The 13,958-nt window shown below is 36.3% G+C and overlaps 1 protein-coding gene across 2 annotated transcripts; it reads left to right on the top strand.

Moving 5' to 3' along the window:
- Nucleotides 347-11,099, top strand: LOC109234323. Of its 2 annotated transcripts, none has more exons than XM_019400258.1 (13): nt 347-628; nt 1,001-1,528; nt 1,629-1,729; nt 1,841-1,955; nt 2,144-2,221; nt 2,329-2,421; nt 3,193-3,276; nt 3,849-3,947; nt 7,494-7,556; nt 9,297-9,327; nt 9,606-9,652; nt 9,831-9,889; nt 10,592-11,099. In XM_019400258.1, the coding sequence occupies exons 1-13, from the start codon at nt 572-574 to the stop codon at nt 10,827-10,829; spliced, it is 1,593 nt and encodes a 530-aa protein (XP_019255803.1). In that variant the 5' UTR covers nt 347-571; the 3' UTR covers nt 10,830-11,099. The 2 variants fall into 2 exon arrangements, with proteins under 2 accessions (XP_019255803.1, XP_019255804.1); XM_019400259.1 differs by having other exon boundaries at nt 1,831-1,955.

Raw genomic sequence — 13,958 nt, 5'->3', positions numbered from 1 at the left:
TGCCGGGTACAATGAGCTTATTCTTTTAGTACTTCGTTATGGATAAACATTACCCTCAGTAGAAGATTATCTATACATGGTACAATGAGCTTATTCTTTCAGTACTTCGTTATGGATAAACACTACTCTCAGTAGGCTTACACAGCAGTTTGCAGTAGCAGCTTACATAGCAACTTCCTTTCTTCTATAAATAAAAGAGATTTCAGCTCATTATGTACAGAAATTTGAAGTTGAGTAATATATCAGTTTCTCTGTATACTTGTCTTTACTTTATGATCTTTATTTTATAACAGTCATATGAGTAATCAGCATATAATATCAAAAAACCAAAAAAAAAAAGTATGGGCCCAGAGGCAGAAGGAGAATGAGAGGCAGGCAAGAAGATGAAGCTAATGGCTTGAGACAAAAACCACACGATTCTCCCTATCGCATCTCCTTCTTTCAATTCATTCAATTCATTCCCTCTGGGATAATAATACTCTTTTCTTGTGCAAATATTAAAAATCATATTCCCAAGTAAAAAAAACCCATTATTGAAGATGAGAGGTTGCTGAATAGACAGTTTTGATAGATGATGGCAACTCTACCTGTGTGTTCAGCTACTGCTTCCTTTTCTTCCCATACGCAGGTTACGAATGTGTTTTTAATTTCTATATTTTTCGTTTGTGTTATTAGTATTCAACTGATAAGATTATAATCTTTAATGAAAAATGACTTAACATGTGTGTAAAAGCAAGGTGAATGCAAACAAGTATTTTAATGCACTGTCAGAGATGAATTAATAATTGAATTTTGGACTTCAAATTAGTGCTTCTACTTTTGTTAGTAAAATTTATGGTTTAATGTACAATTAGTGTCCTAGGCAAGCTAGTTCTTCACATAATGCCTTTGATAGCATGGAATGTTTGAAATTGGGGACAGAAAGCTTCATTCATTCCTACTCTTGTCGTAGGAGTATTTCTTTTCCTTTTTCCAGATATCTAAATTTATGTTCCTGCAGATTCCTCCTACCTATGAGGGGTTGAGATCCTTTTCCTCCTGTTGGAAGACATACCAGATGAAATGCAATGTCACTGACCGGGTGTCTAATTCATTCCATCTGAGATTTGTTGATACTTCTGCTCTACCTAAGTCCGTAACTAGAGGAGAATTGGCTTCATTTAACTTGGATACAAGTTCCTTATCTGATGTGAAATCATATGCTATGGATGTTTTTAAGAATGGACAAAGTTATTTGAACAATTCACTTGATGGAACTAGCTCATCTGTTACATCAGCTCTTAGACAAGCAGTTGATCAAGTGATTAGTAAATTGCCATCAAAAACAGGGGAGTCGGCGGTGACAACCTTGAAAGAAGCCTCTGGTAGAGTTGGTGTTCTTGCTGTTGATGCATTGAGACATATAATTCTCATTGTTGAGGATTCGGTATCACGATTTGTTGTCTATGCTTATGGGTCCGTAATGGAGATGCTTCCTCCAGAGATCCAGGATGTGCTAAATGTTTCGCTTCTCACTCCATTGCGACAGGTATGGGCTAGTAGTCTCACATTTGCTAGTGTACTTCTTTATGTACAAATATTTAGAGATACTTTCATGTTTCACAATTGTATAAAATTGTGATTAACAGGGTTATGTTGCTCTGGAGGGTTTGGAGAGGAACCTTGGCATGGATCCAAGTGACCCAATTATTCCGTTTGTTCTTTTCCTTGGGGCATCAACCTCTTTTTGGTATGAGTACACCTTCTATTCCTTATTTCATTGTTCCCTGTTATTTTCCTACCACAGGGAAAGCTGAGTTTAATTCTACAGAAAGTTATATTGCTTATCAGATTTCTGCAGGGCTTTTTATTGGGTATTGACCTATGGTGGATATGCTGGAAATTTATCTCCTAAGTCAAGTTTTGAGCTTCTGAAAGGAGACAGGAATGCTCTACTCATTGATATACGACCTGAGGCAAGGCGCTCTCATATTTTCTGCAGAATAGTTTGTGCCAAGATGTTCTGTGATCTTTGTTCTGCAATGTTTTCCATTACATTTATCTTAGTAAATAATGTTCTGATTTGATACATGTGTACGTTGAGGGTAAAGACGAACAAATGTCACTTATATCTTTCTTCTTCCTCCTGTATGCTTTTCTGAAGGATCTCAGAGAGAATGAAGGCATTCCTGATCTTCGACGTGCTGCTCGGTCTCGTTATGCCAATGTAACACTACCTGAGGTTGGTCGATAATAATTTCTTTTGGCAGGAATGAGCTTTCTAATTCCAGGAGTCTATCTTTTAATTGACAGCCCTCCTTTTTCTCTATATTGCTAAAATGTTTTCAGGTTGATGGATCATTAAGGAAGTTACTCAAGAGTGGAAGAGAACTTGATGACTACCTGCTAGCTGCTGTCATTAGGAACTTGAAGATTGTTCAAGTAAATAGATATGTTTTCAGAATTGGTTTTTTTTTTTTGCCCAACTGCCTTTGTATTTGTTATAATTTTATCTCCTGAAGAACATCTCCCCATGTTTCTCTGTCCTTGCCAACTAAGTTGCTCCGACATGGGTGTTTAGGTGCCGCACCCGTGTCGACACGACACTAGTATCCGTACCGGATCTGGCCAAACAGTTTTGAGTACTTTGACCATGGCGGACAGAAAAAATCCGAGACGAGATACAATTTGATTCCCGAAATTAGAACTAAAACTCGGGTAAATTTGAAGAAAATAGCATACCTTATCTAGGAAATCAATCCTTTACTAATTTACAACTTGAGAATAAAAAAGAAATTCACACTTTACAAGCTATACTTAAGTATCCCACAAAATTTCTCATAATTTAGAGATACTTTTATTTTTTTGAATTATTTTTAGCGGGATCCCCACACTTGTATCTGTACTAGAATTCGTATCCCCGAATCTTAGAATTTACATCTCGAAGGATCCGACCTCTAGATCCGCACCCGTGTTGGACACCCCCACCCGTATCCGAGCAACTTAGCTCGCCAAAACTTGAGAAGTAAAAATTGCACAAAAGAGCCAATTGGCTTTATTTTTCTTGATCTAACGTGCATTTATTAATTTTTGCTCTTGTTTTCATACTTAAAGAACCTGTTTAGTGGTAAAAGATTCTTATGTTAACCTTACCCCGTTGACTTCTGATAACTTTTGTCGTATTTTGATTACCATCCATTGCCCAACCTATAGGACAGGTCTCAGGTTATAGTTATGGATGCTAATGGTAGTCGTTCCAAGGGCATTGCAAGGTCACTCCGGAAACTTGGAATAAAGGCAAGTATATTTGCTCAATGTCTATCTCCCCTGTACTTGTCATTAAAAATTACAGATAGCATAAGTGAGTCATGGATAATAATAATGTAAAGAAAGAGGCAACTGTATGGTCTATACATCTTACCTCTACTACTTTTTAGTACCCTTATCAGTTAGAAAGATTGCAGGGATGGGGCCTACTTTGAGCTTGGGCAGCCTCAGATCTTTGTAGGTCTATGTTGTAACCCAGCACAATAGTAATTCTTTTTTTCTTTAAAAGCATGCATTTGCTCTTCTTTTGCCTGTTTTGTTTCAGTTATTGTAACTAACCTGATAACCCTTGCTTGGTTATTGATAATAGAATGATTATTCAATTTGTGATAACAATGCATATAAGCAGGATAATAATTTTTCATGCGTTGCTAAGACATATAGTTACTTTTTACACACTAGGACTTTGCTTATAGATGCAAGGACACATTGGTTCTCAAGTGGTTGTAGTACGTTGTGTGTTTAAAAGATTGGGATCTTACATGTTCTTCTAAAAGCATGCCCGTTTTGTTGTGTTAATTGTATTGCTTTTAATGTTACAGAGGCCATATTTGGTCCAAGGTGGCTTTCAGTCTTGGGTGAAAGAGGGCCTCCGCATCAAGGAGTTGAAACCTGAGACTGCATTGACAATCCTCAATGAGGTATCTGATATATTTCTCGACTTTTTTAAAGTGAGCCCTATGATTGCCGAGGCTGTGCCAATCTCCCTGTTACTCTGTCAAAAATACAAGATGTCTTGATAAAAAGCCTATCATTTATACAGCAGTGACGTCGTCACGCCTATACAACAACAACAACAACTACCCAGTAAAATCCCACCAGGTGGGGTCTGGGGAAACGTCGTCACGCCTATATGTATGCTAATTGTCATGACAAGTCAGCTACTTCTCCAACACCATCAGATACAAACATATATTTTAAATTATCAACTCTCATCTCTTCCTTTCGAAACCAAGCATTCCAAAATAAGTGGATTTTGTCCAATATTTCTTGTCACCTCAGTAGTATTCCAACTATTTATGAACAAGGAAATTGCCTGTCGACAATTGCATGACTTATTGTGAAACAAGCACAGTGGCAGCTAATTCAGCAATCCACTTGCAGTGGAAAATGTTGTTCAGACTCTTCAATCTTACGAAAATAAACAGCTATTGAGAAAACCTCATTCTTAATTACCATCTGTGGGTTGGGGTGGGGGGCTCTAGTCGCTTAGTAAGAAGCTTTTCTCAGCCGTTTTCCCTTACCAAACAGGTCACCAAGGAATTTCTGTCATCAATATTTTTATTTATACTGTATGACCATCTTTGGGGGCTTCTTCTGCGATTTTTACTTTGAAATAGAATGAAGTTGAGGCAACCTGCCGTCGCCTTTGTCTAAGGCAAAGTGATGAATACACTAAACAAGCAGTTTGAATTCAAATAACCAAATTTATCTTTCAAGCAAAGGTGGGTAACTGTTATCTAAATTAACTGCCAAGAGATTCAACCAACTAGTAAGCAAATAATGATTGAAATGTTTTTGATGTTTTTGTCAAATAGGGAAAAGTCTAGGGTTGTAACCTTCACCTAGGTGTAAACCTAATGGGTAGAGTAAATCAATGCATGCTTGGTAGATCGGGGTTTGTTATGACTCTCAATGCTCAAGTACCACTCAATACCTCTCGATTAAAGAGTGATTATGCCCCAATTGGCTTTTTCAAGACCAAATGGATAGCAATCTAAACAATTGAATAAGACTCCAAGTTGGATTATCCCTATCTCTAGTGCAAGTCGTTTAATCAAACTAATCAAAACTTCAACTAGTTCAATTCTTGTTAGCCAAATTTTCCTAGACTAAACCCTCTTTCTCAAGTAACAATGAAGTCAAATAGGCATGAAGCAATGTCTGCAACCATTAATTTTAAGTATAAAGTATAAACAAGGCTAAAACATCCAACAAATCAATAGCAAGCTCTAATATTAAATACCCATATGTTTTACACACTAGGGTTGGATCACAACCCTAGAATAAATCTAGCTACTCATAATCATTGACATGAAAAAATGAAAAGAAGAAGTAATTGAATACATGGAACTAGAATTAAAGAATAAAATTATCGAGTCTTCTCTAATTGTTGCTCCAAATTGCCCAAAATGGCAAAATATAACCGCTAGCAGCTGTTGCGGTACAGAAGTTGCCGTAAAAAAGTGTTCCTCGTCTATTTATAGTGCTCTAAAATTCGACGACAAAAATACCCTTCGGAGGGTTCTGCGGCCGCACAAATACAATTACGTCTGTGGTCCACTTTGGGATTTTGCTCTTTCAGGTGCTTTCAAATGAAGATTTTCTGCGGCCGCACATAAGCTTCTGCGGCTGCACTTCAGCTTCTATGGCCGCACAATTTTGCTGCGGACCGCACTTTTGAGGAGGCTTCAGACTTGTTCGATTGCAATCTCTCTGATCTTTCAGTCACGTCAGTGCGAACCTCAAGTGCGACCGCACTTTTTGGCCTGCGAGCCGCACCTCTGCCTGATACCTTTGAAGCTTAGTTTCTCTTTTGCGGCCGCATATCATCTTTTGTGGGCCGCATTTGCTTTTGCGGCCGCAGAGGGAATTTTGCGGACCGCACTGTTCCTTGAACTTCTCCTCTTGATTGTTTTGAGCTGGAATATCTCCTCTTTGAGTTAGACTTCTTGTTGAGCTCACATTCTACAACACACCTACAATTCATGCATTTTCATTAGATTCAGGAGCAAAAGTCACTACTCTCGGACTAAAAACTAAAGCAAGAAAGTACTAATAAGTGGTTAAAATCCACACTTATCACCCACCCCCACCCACACCCTCACCCTACCCTCGCCCCCCATCCTAAATAGAAATATTATTAAGATTACTTTCTTTTCATGTTGTTGATAAAGTACTTTCTTTTTCCTTTCAACAAAATGAGTATCTTTTCATGTTTTAAAAAAATGATGTTCTTTCATTTCAACAATTTTTTTTTTATGATGTAGAAAAAGTATTTTCTTTCCTTCAAAAAAATGATGTAGTAATGAGTATTTTCTCTTTATGATGTAGAAAGAGTATTTTCTTTCAATTCAGCACAATGAATATTTTCTTTTCATGTTGTAGAAAAAGTAGTTTCTTTTTTAACCAAAAAAAGAGGATTTTCTTTTGTAGTTGTGGAGCACAAATTTTAACGTTGCTTTTGCGTGAAAAAGTAAAGCAACACATTAGTTCCTTTGGGTTTGTAAGAGTTTTTTAAAAGAATAATTAAATTCTTGAAAAAAAAATAGAGTGTTGAAAACATTGGGCATTTGGGAGAGGGGATGGGGGGAGGGGGAGAGGGAGAGCACAGGAAACATGGGGATTTGGGGGAGGGGGGGAGAAAAGTAGCATAAAATATTATTTTCTTAAAAAATATTTTCTACTCTCTAACCAAATACTAGAATATATTTTTCGGAAAAAGTTTTTCACTCACCAACCAACAAAGGGAAAATAAGTGATAAAACCACCCATTTTCTAGAAAATCATTTTTTTGGAAAACATTTTCCTTCATACCAAACACACCCGATATGGCAAATTCTTTTCCTCTCTTTCCCCCCTCTTCCCGTGATAAAAGGTTTTAAACATACATTCTTTATCTCTCTTGGAGTATCGTTTATTTAAGATTGTGAAACTAAACAGGAAATAAATTTTTCAACGTATTCAAGTTCCCTCTAAATCTTAGTACGTTTTTTTTTTATTTTTTTATTTCTTTAAGAATAATCTGAGTAAGTTTTTATTGGTAAGATGGATCTTATTTATAATATTTTTATGTGAAGAAAACTTTATGCGGTTAGGCTTCTAATTATATTTTGAGTTTCACGAAAGATTGAAGTAGAGAATTGAATTTAAGTTTTTCCGTAGGAGTATAATGTTGTAAAAAATCTATTTAGTTTGATGACTTTAGAGAACTATTTTTAAAATTTTTCATTTCCATGAAAGATATTGTTTTACCTTGATTTAATTAAAAGAAACATCTATCTGATAGAATAATGTGGAAAGAACAGTCGTTCTCAAAGAATAGTTTACATCGGCATTAGTGCTCTATGTCATTTTATAGGTAAATAGTGGATATATACTTACTGACTGGACTAGAATCATAAAGCTACTTTTAAGTAACTGTCTTGGGCAGAAGGTGGTAATATTCCACATTCGGTTATTTTCAGGAAGCTGAGGCAATTTTTGAGGAAATCAGCCCGACACCGTTACAACTTGTTGGATACGGAGTGGTAATACTTTCTGAATGTGTAACATGCAATTTAAGTCTTATAAAGCATATCTGTTGTTTTTGCTTTTTCCTCTGTAGTGTTTTTCTGTTTATTTATTTCATCATATACAAGAGTTACAAGCCGAAGCTCTATAGTATCTCATCAATCAATTATACAGTAGAAATGTCTTGCACATTCAAAAAAACTAGGGAGGTCATCTGTATCTGGATCATTGATTTCTCCTTACCTCGAAATGCTCAGCAGTTCCTTTATTCCATAGGGATGACACTTTGGGCATGAGATTTCCCATGTTCTAGCTCCTTAGCCTTCTACTTCCATGCTTCCCGCTCCACATGAGTTCCTGGACATATTACGCCAATCAGGTTTCACAGCTGTGTTACAATATGGCTATGGATGAGCAAATGTTTCCCATCCTCCTATCTCCTATATATTAATTCCTAAGGCTTGAGAGTATTGCTCTAGAGATGCTTCATCTTCTTTTAGTGTAACTAAGGACATGCTATTCTCCAATTATGTACTCGTGGTCTTTTTTTCTTTTTTTTTTTTTCTTTTTTTTGAGAAAGGTAACAATTTGTATTCATATCATTAGCACAAAGGCAGTGGTAGATGCCATATTTAAAACCCAAAAGAGAGTATCACAAAAGCATGTGTCCATGTTCTTCTTACAAAGATTCTGTAACTGCTAGCTCTAGGATAGAGTTTGCATCATCTGGAAATTCCTCTTTATTCCAAAAGTGAAACGAAAGTAGATAATTCATTTTAATCTTTTGAACAGAACTGTATTTATCCTCAAAATATCTTGAATTTCTTTCCTTCCATATAGTCCACTATATGTAAGCAGGAACTATTTTCCATCTTTTCTTCTGTGCGATGATGTTGGCCAGGCTATTCCAACATGCCAACAGCTCCCTAGTTGATTCCTTTTATGTACCGTGGTTTCTCCTAATGAAATATCTCTTTTACTGCTATCACGGTCTTGGTTCTTGCATTCAAGCCCCATTTCTATTTACACTATGTTTGATTCAAGAAAGGGAAAGGGAGGGTACTGAGTCATGCTAATTTGATTCCCGTAAAGGAAGTACTTCATCTTCCCCTCATGTTGTTTGGTATTGCCTGAAAAGTAAAAGTACTGCTTCCGTCTATTTATGAGGGTTGAATAAGTTAAAGTGGAAAGGTTCACTTCCTTCCATTTTTCTTCCCCTTCTCTTTTACTGCCATTATACAAATGAAACACCTGCTACCCTGCTTTCCCTCTTGCAACTATTCCTATTTTTACCCTAACGAAGGATAGAACTTATTCAATCAAGAATGATGGCTTTCTCCTAATGAAATATCTCTTTTACTCGTTTTTTTTCTGCTCCCACTTATAGAATATTGCTTTCTGACATACAAATTGGCTATCCTCATTCCTCACATAAACTTTTTGTTGGCCATATAACTTTTTCGTCAAAAACTGTGAAGTCACGTATTTAGTGGATGTTATCTTATTTAGCTTGGTTTACGTACTTCCAATTGAACCTCATTTCATTTGTTTCAGTATAACCTTAGAGCGTCGTTGATTGATTTTGGTTTAGTATAAAGTGTAAAGCTTACGGTTAACGAAATAGATATTTTGTGGTTTTTTCCCTCACGACCCTCATTCCTATCTTTGGTGATGCAAGATTTTGCGAACTCTTTCTGCTAACTTTATCACACTTTTGGTTGCTTGCTTCACTAATTGGTGTGATGCGCTCTTGGCAGGGTTTGGTAGCAGCAGCATATGCATTGGGTGGTGAGTATGCAATTTCTGCCAAATATTCTGATTCTGCAAATTTTCTCCATTGCAGAAATTTTGGATTCACTTATTCCAGCAAATTAATGTTTATTGGAGAAGAACACAGGCTATTATTAAATTTCACTCTAGACATTCAAATTAGAAGAAATTAACGGTCAATGATTCTTGTATCTTCTTTTGGGGGGTAGTCGTAATGCGATTTGCAAGTGTATCACATGATGTTTGTTCTCCAAACAGAAGACATTATGAATTTCTTCTTGCTTTTTATTCTCCAGAGTGGGAGAAGACACTACAATACATTGGAGTTTTTGGCCTATGTCAGGTAATGGTTCTTGATGCAAATAAATTTTCTTTATGCCACTTGATTTCTTGTAGTTGGAAAGCCGCCAAACGATGATTTCATGATTATTGTCGAAGTACTAAATGCTTATTAAGCTGATATTTGATTTCCTAAACTCTGGATTTTTTTTTTAAATTTTTTTTTTTTTTTTTGTTTTTAGACTTTATACCGTCGAGTTTCTTCTTACGAGGATTCAGAGGATTTTAAACAGGATATGAGGTAAAACAACTCTTCGTTAACTTGAGTTACTGTCAAGTTCTATACTTTTACATAGTGTTTATTTTATTTGTTCTTTGAGCCACCCGTTAAAGTTTTACTAATCGCGGAACTAAAGGTTAAAGAACTAAAAGTTAAAGAACAACAAGTGAAGAACAAGCTAATGCACCTATTTTCTATTGGTCGACGAGTGACGTCAATTGATGTTATAAATGTGATGCTACTTTTAGCAACTCAATCACATTGAGCTTTCCATTAAGTACTGGGGTAGATTTAGATACCTCTTGGCTCATACATATATTTAAAATAAAATTACTTCCTGATTAAAAAAAAGTAGTTAGGAATTTACTTGAAAGGAGAAACAACTGTTCGATCTTAGGCATATGACAAACAACACTTTGTGATAACTTATACACTGAGCTCCATTCTTATAGCCTTGGCACTAACAACATAGCAGAAAATGATGATAACTCAAACATAGACCGTTTAGGATGACATCATATCAGTAGATCTTGATACGGATCAGATGTGTTATCAGTTCCCATCATGGTTTTCTCCCATATCTGATTTTTATTATTGCACTATGTTGGATGCCATTGTCTTGTTGTAATTTCTACATGTGATATGATATATTTTACAATGTTGCATGTGTAAATTGTTTGCTTTGATGATATTAGACGGATGCTTACTGTGTTCTTTTTCCAGGCAACTTTTGGTCCCCGTTAGGCTAGGAGAACAGGCAATGACATGGGCAGTTGGTAAGTTGGAAACAAACCGTAGTCGTAATGGCCTACCAACTTCACCTTCTTCAACTGATGTCCAGAGCAGGGTGTTGCAAGCTGCTGCAAAGCATGAATCTCAACCAGAAAATGAAGAGCTTCAAGATCCGTCCCCTGAAACTGTGTCTTCCGTCAGTGAAAACGTTGATCTTTCTGAAGCATAGAATATTAAGTAGTTTTCAGCTAACTTTGAATAGTTCAATCGAATGATATTGCATGTTGCTGGAATCCGTTCTGTAGATTCAGTCAAAACACTGATATATCAACCAAATAAACCGCACCTCAATTTTGTATAGTCAAGACCCTGAAATTCTTTTTTTCTTTAGTGAATATGTAATGATGTGCTGATTAACAGGAATGTTCCTATAAGGAACTCTGTATACCAGTCCCTTATAGAGCCTAAAACAATTTAAGTGGGGATGAGCCTTTAAAAATTGACCTGTTTCCTAAAGTATTTAGAAAATGACCCCCGATCCCACGCACACTTACTATTTGTCAGGGATTTCTCTATCAGATTGATGTTTATGCTATATTTACTCTACTTATATTATTAATTGTTTAAAAATTCTACTCGGTTGGCATGACTTCGTGATTTTTTAATTATTCATTAGACTCTACCATATTGGTATGACTTTGTTAATTGCATTTAACCTATTTGTTAGATTGTTCATAAACTCTAATCCAATTGGCATGAGTTTGTTCTTGTTCAATTGTTCCCCAAATTCTACTAGAGTGGCATGACTTTGTGTTATCTACAATCGGCCTATTTGTTAAATTGTTCATCAAAGTCAATCCGATCTACATAACTTTCTATGTGTTGTTCAACAAATTGTTCTTCAAAATTGTAGTTCCAGTTTTGATCAAACTACAGCAAATCTGCTCTAAATGATATCAAAATTTTAAATAAAACCTCCAAATACCAGCATAAAAGGTCCTGAATTACCAATTAGTCAAATAACACCAAATTAAGAAGACCCATTTTGTCTTCAACAATTTCTAAAGACCAACAATGAAATATTGAGATTTTCTAAGTAAATCATTAAATCATGTTTGAACTAAAAATTTAAGCATAAATTATTAATATTCATACAATTCTAACAAGATCGATCATTAACTTCCAGTTTATACCCCCAAATAAAAAATTAAAGCTCCTAATATTGAAAAACTATAGAGTTCTTGGTGAATAAGAAGCCTATTTTTGTAGAAAAGTGAAAAAACGGTGGCAACATTTGAAGAACAGTCCCTTAGGGGAACAACGGGTGCAACTTTGTAGTAAAGTAACACTAGACAACCCTGTATTTTAAATAGTGGCCTGTCTAGTTTTGATCTGGGTCGGTTGTCATGCCCCGACCTTGGGGAGGGGGACCGACGCTCAACTGAAGTGACCAGTAAAGCAAGCCCACCTGGTGCCTACTATCTAACTTTACCCATAAATAATTTAAGTAGAAAAAGATATTTGACCTGGTGCCTATTATCTAACCTTGCCCATGAATAATTTAAATAGAAAAAGATATTTGAAGCAATCATATTTGATGAAGCAATCATATTTGAAGCAATTCAAGCAAATGAGTAGTTGTACAAGGAGTTTCATAATGATTTTATGGAAGGAGTCTAGCCAAACATACCTTATTCGAGCTTTCCTTAGGATCCCTACGATGTTCCACTACTCTTAGCAACTTCAATGTACATCAACATAGTTCAATTGGATTATCATTAGTAAGAATTCTTATATTTTAGGTCTTTTAGGCATTTTGCCAAGCACCTAATGTGCATACTTGTCTACAACCTTCTACAATGGAGTTTTTTCATCCTACAACCAACTTCCACACCAACAATTCACCTACAATTGTCATTAGGTAAACAACAACCTCTATTGGTACTTGCATGCCCAACAATATACTCCCAACCCGACATTCTCATTTCATATTTCTCACATACATCTAATTTCAAGATTGGGGGCTTATGGCTTCCAATCACCATCCCATAAGCCCTAACTGTTACACACATAAAGTTGGAGGATCTATGAAGTCTAAGTGGAACCAATCAGATGGCGACAAGTTACCAAGCAGAAGAGGCAATTGCATGCGACCGGATTTTGCCAACTGTCCCACCGGGCATGACAACCAGTGCGGTGCGACCCACTTTTCATGTGGAGCGGCGGGATTCCCTATGCTTAGTATGACATAAAAGGAAAAAAGTATCTCTTTCTCTAGGATCCTAGAAAACATCCCCAAGATTAGTTCACTCAAAAGTTCTCTTAAACCTTCTCTAGACTTTCTCAGAAACAATCTAAGGCAAGGTTGAAGGTAAATCTAGCAGATTGAGCGTAAGGAAGCTTTAATCATCGCTATAATATCTGTTGCCTTGTTGTGTTGACTCTGGAGATTCGTTGTAGGAATACAGTTAGTTCTCTAACAAAGGTATGTAGGACAACTTTCTTTCTTGGCATGATTTGGTATGAACTTTTTTCTCTCCTTTAAGTATTTCTACATTTATAAGGTCGATCTGTTCTAAGCCTTTCCCAGTAACATAACTGTCATATGTGTGTCCTCTTACCGGTAACAATTCTCTTAAGCTAAGGAGTCTTTAGATAATATTACGAAGTCAGGAAGTATAATTCATTTTGAGTTATTCATGGTAGTTCCCTTGAAATGGACGTATAATATATACATATATATATATATTTTACTTTACTGAGTCACGCTATAGTCGGACGGGTGCAGCACCTATTGTGCAACCACTAATCACTTGGTATAATGAGACATGATATGAGATATTATCGAGTCCTTGTGTGTCCAGGTGCGATGATGTGTGATGTGAGGCTACCGAGTCCTCTTGCTGCCGACTATGCCGAGTCTTGTTGAGGCAGGGTATAGTCGAGGCCTCCTGAGGTCGGGTACGATCGAATTATCTATGAGGCCAGCTATGGAGTGAAATGTGATGATATGCCCTAAAGAGTGGCTTGGTTTTACAAAAGCTTGCGTACATTTTTGTTTCATGGTTATAGCAGTGCACGCCCCTGGTGGCTTGTCTATGGTATCCGGGTTAAGCTTGTGTATTCTGTCTCTTATGTTATGCCGCTGATTTACGCTTGTTATCTGTTTTTCATACTTAGTACATCTTTCGTACTGACGCCCTGTTGATTATTGTAATTAGTAGAAAGATTTGGTTAGATTAGATTTTATTCTCTAGCCTAATTATAGGCAGATTTTATTTTGTAGCTTGATTGTAGCAATTACTAATTTCTTTTCCTAGTTTAGCCATAGGATTCATTGTATAAATGTTAGTACTCT

Source organism: Nicotiana attenuata, chromosome 11 (genome assembly GCF_001879085.1).
Source record: "Nicotiana attenuata strain UT chromosome 11, NIATTr2, whole genome shotgun sequence".
Taxonomy (NCBI): domain Eukaryota; kingdom Viridiplantae; phylum Streptophyta; class Magnoliopsida; order Solanales; family Solanaceae; genus Nicotiana; species Nicotiana attenuata.
The sequence above is the reverse complement of the archived record's forward strand: the minus strand, read 5'-3'. Positions and strand labels throughout refer to the sequence as shown.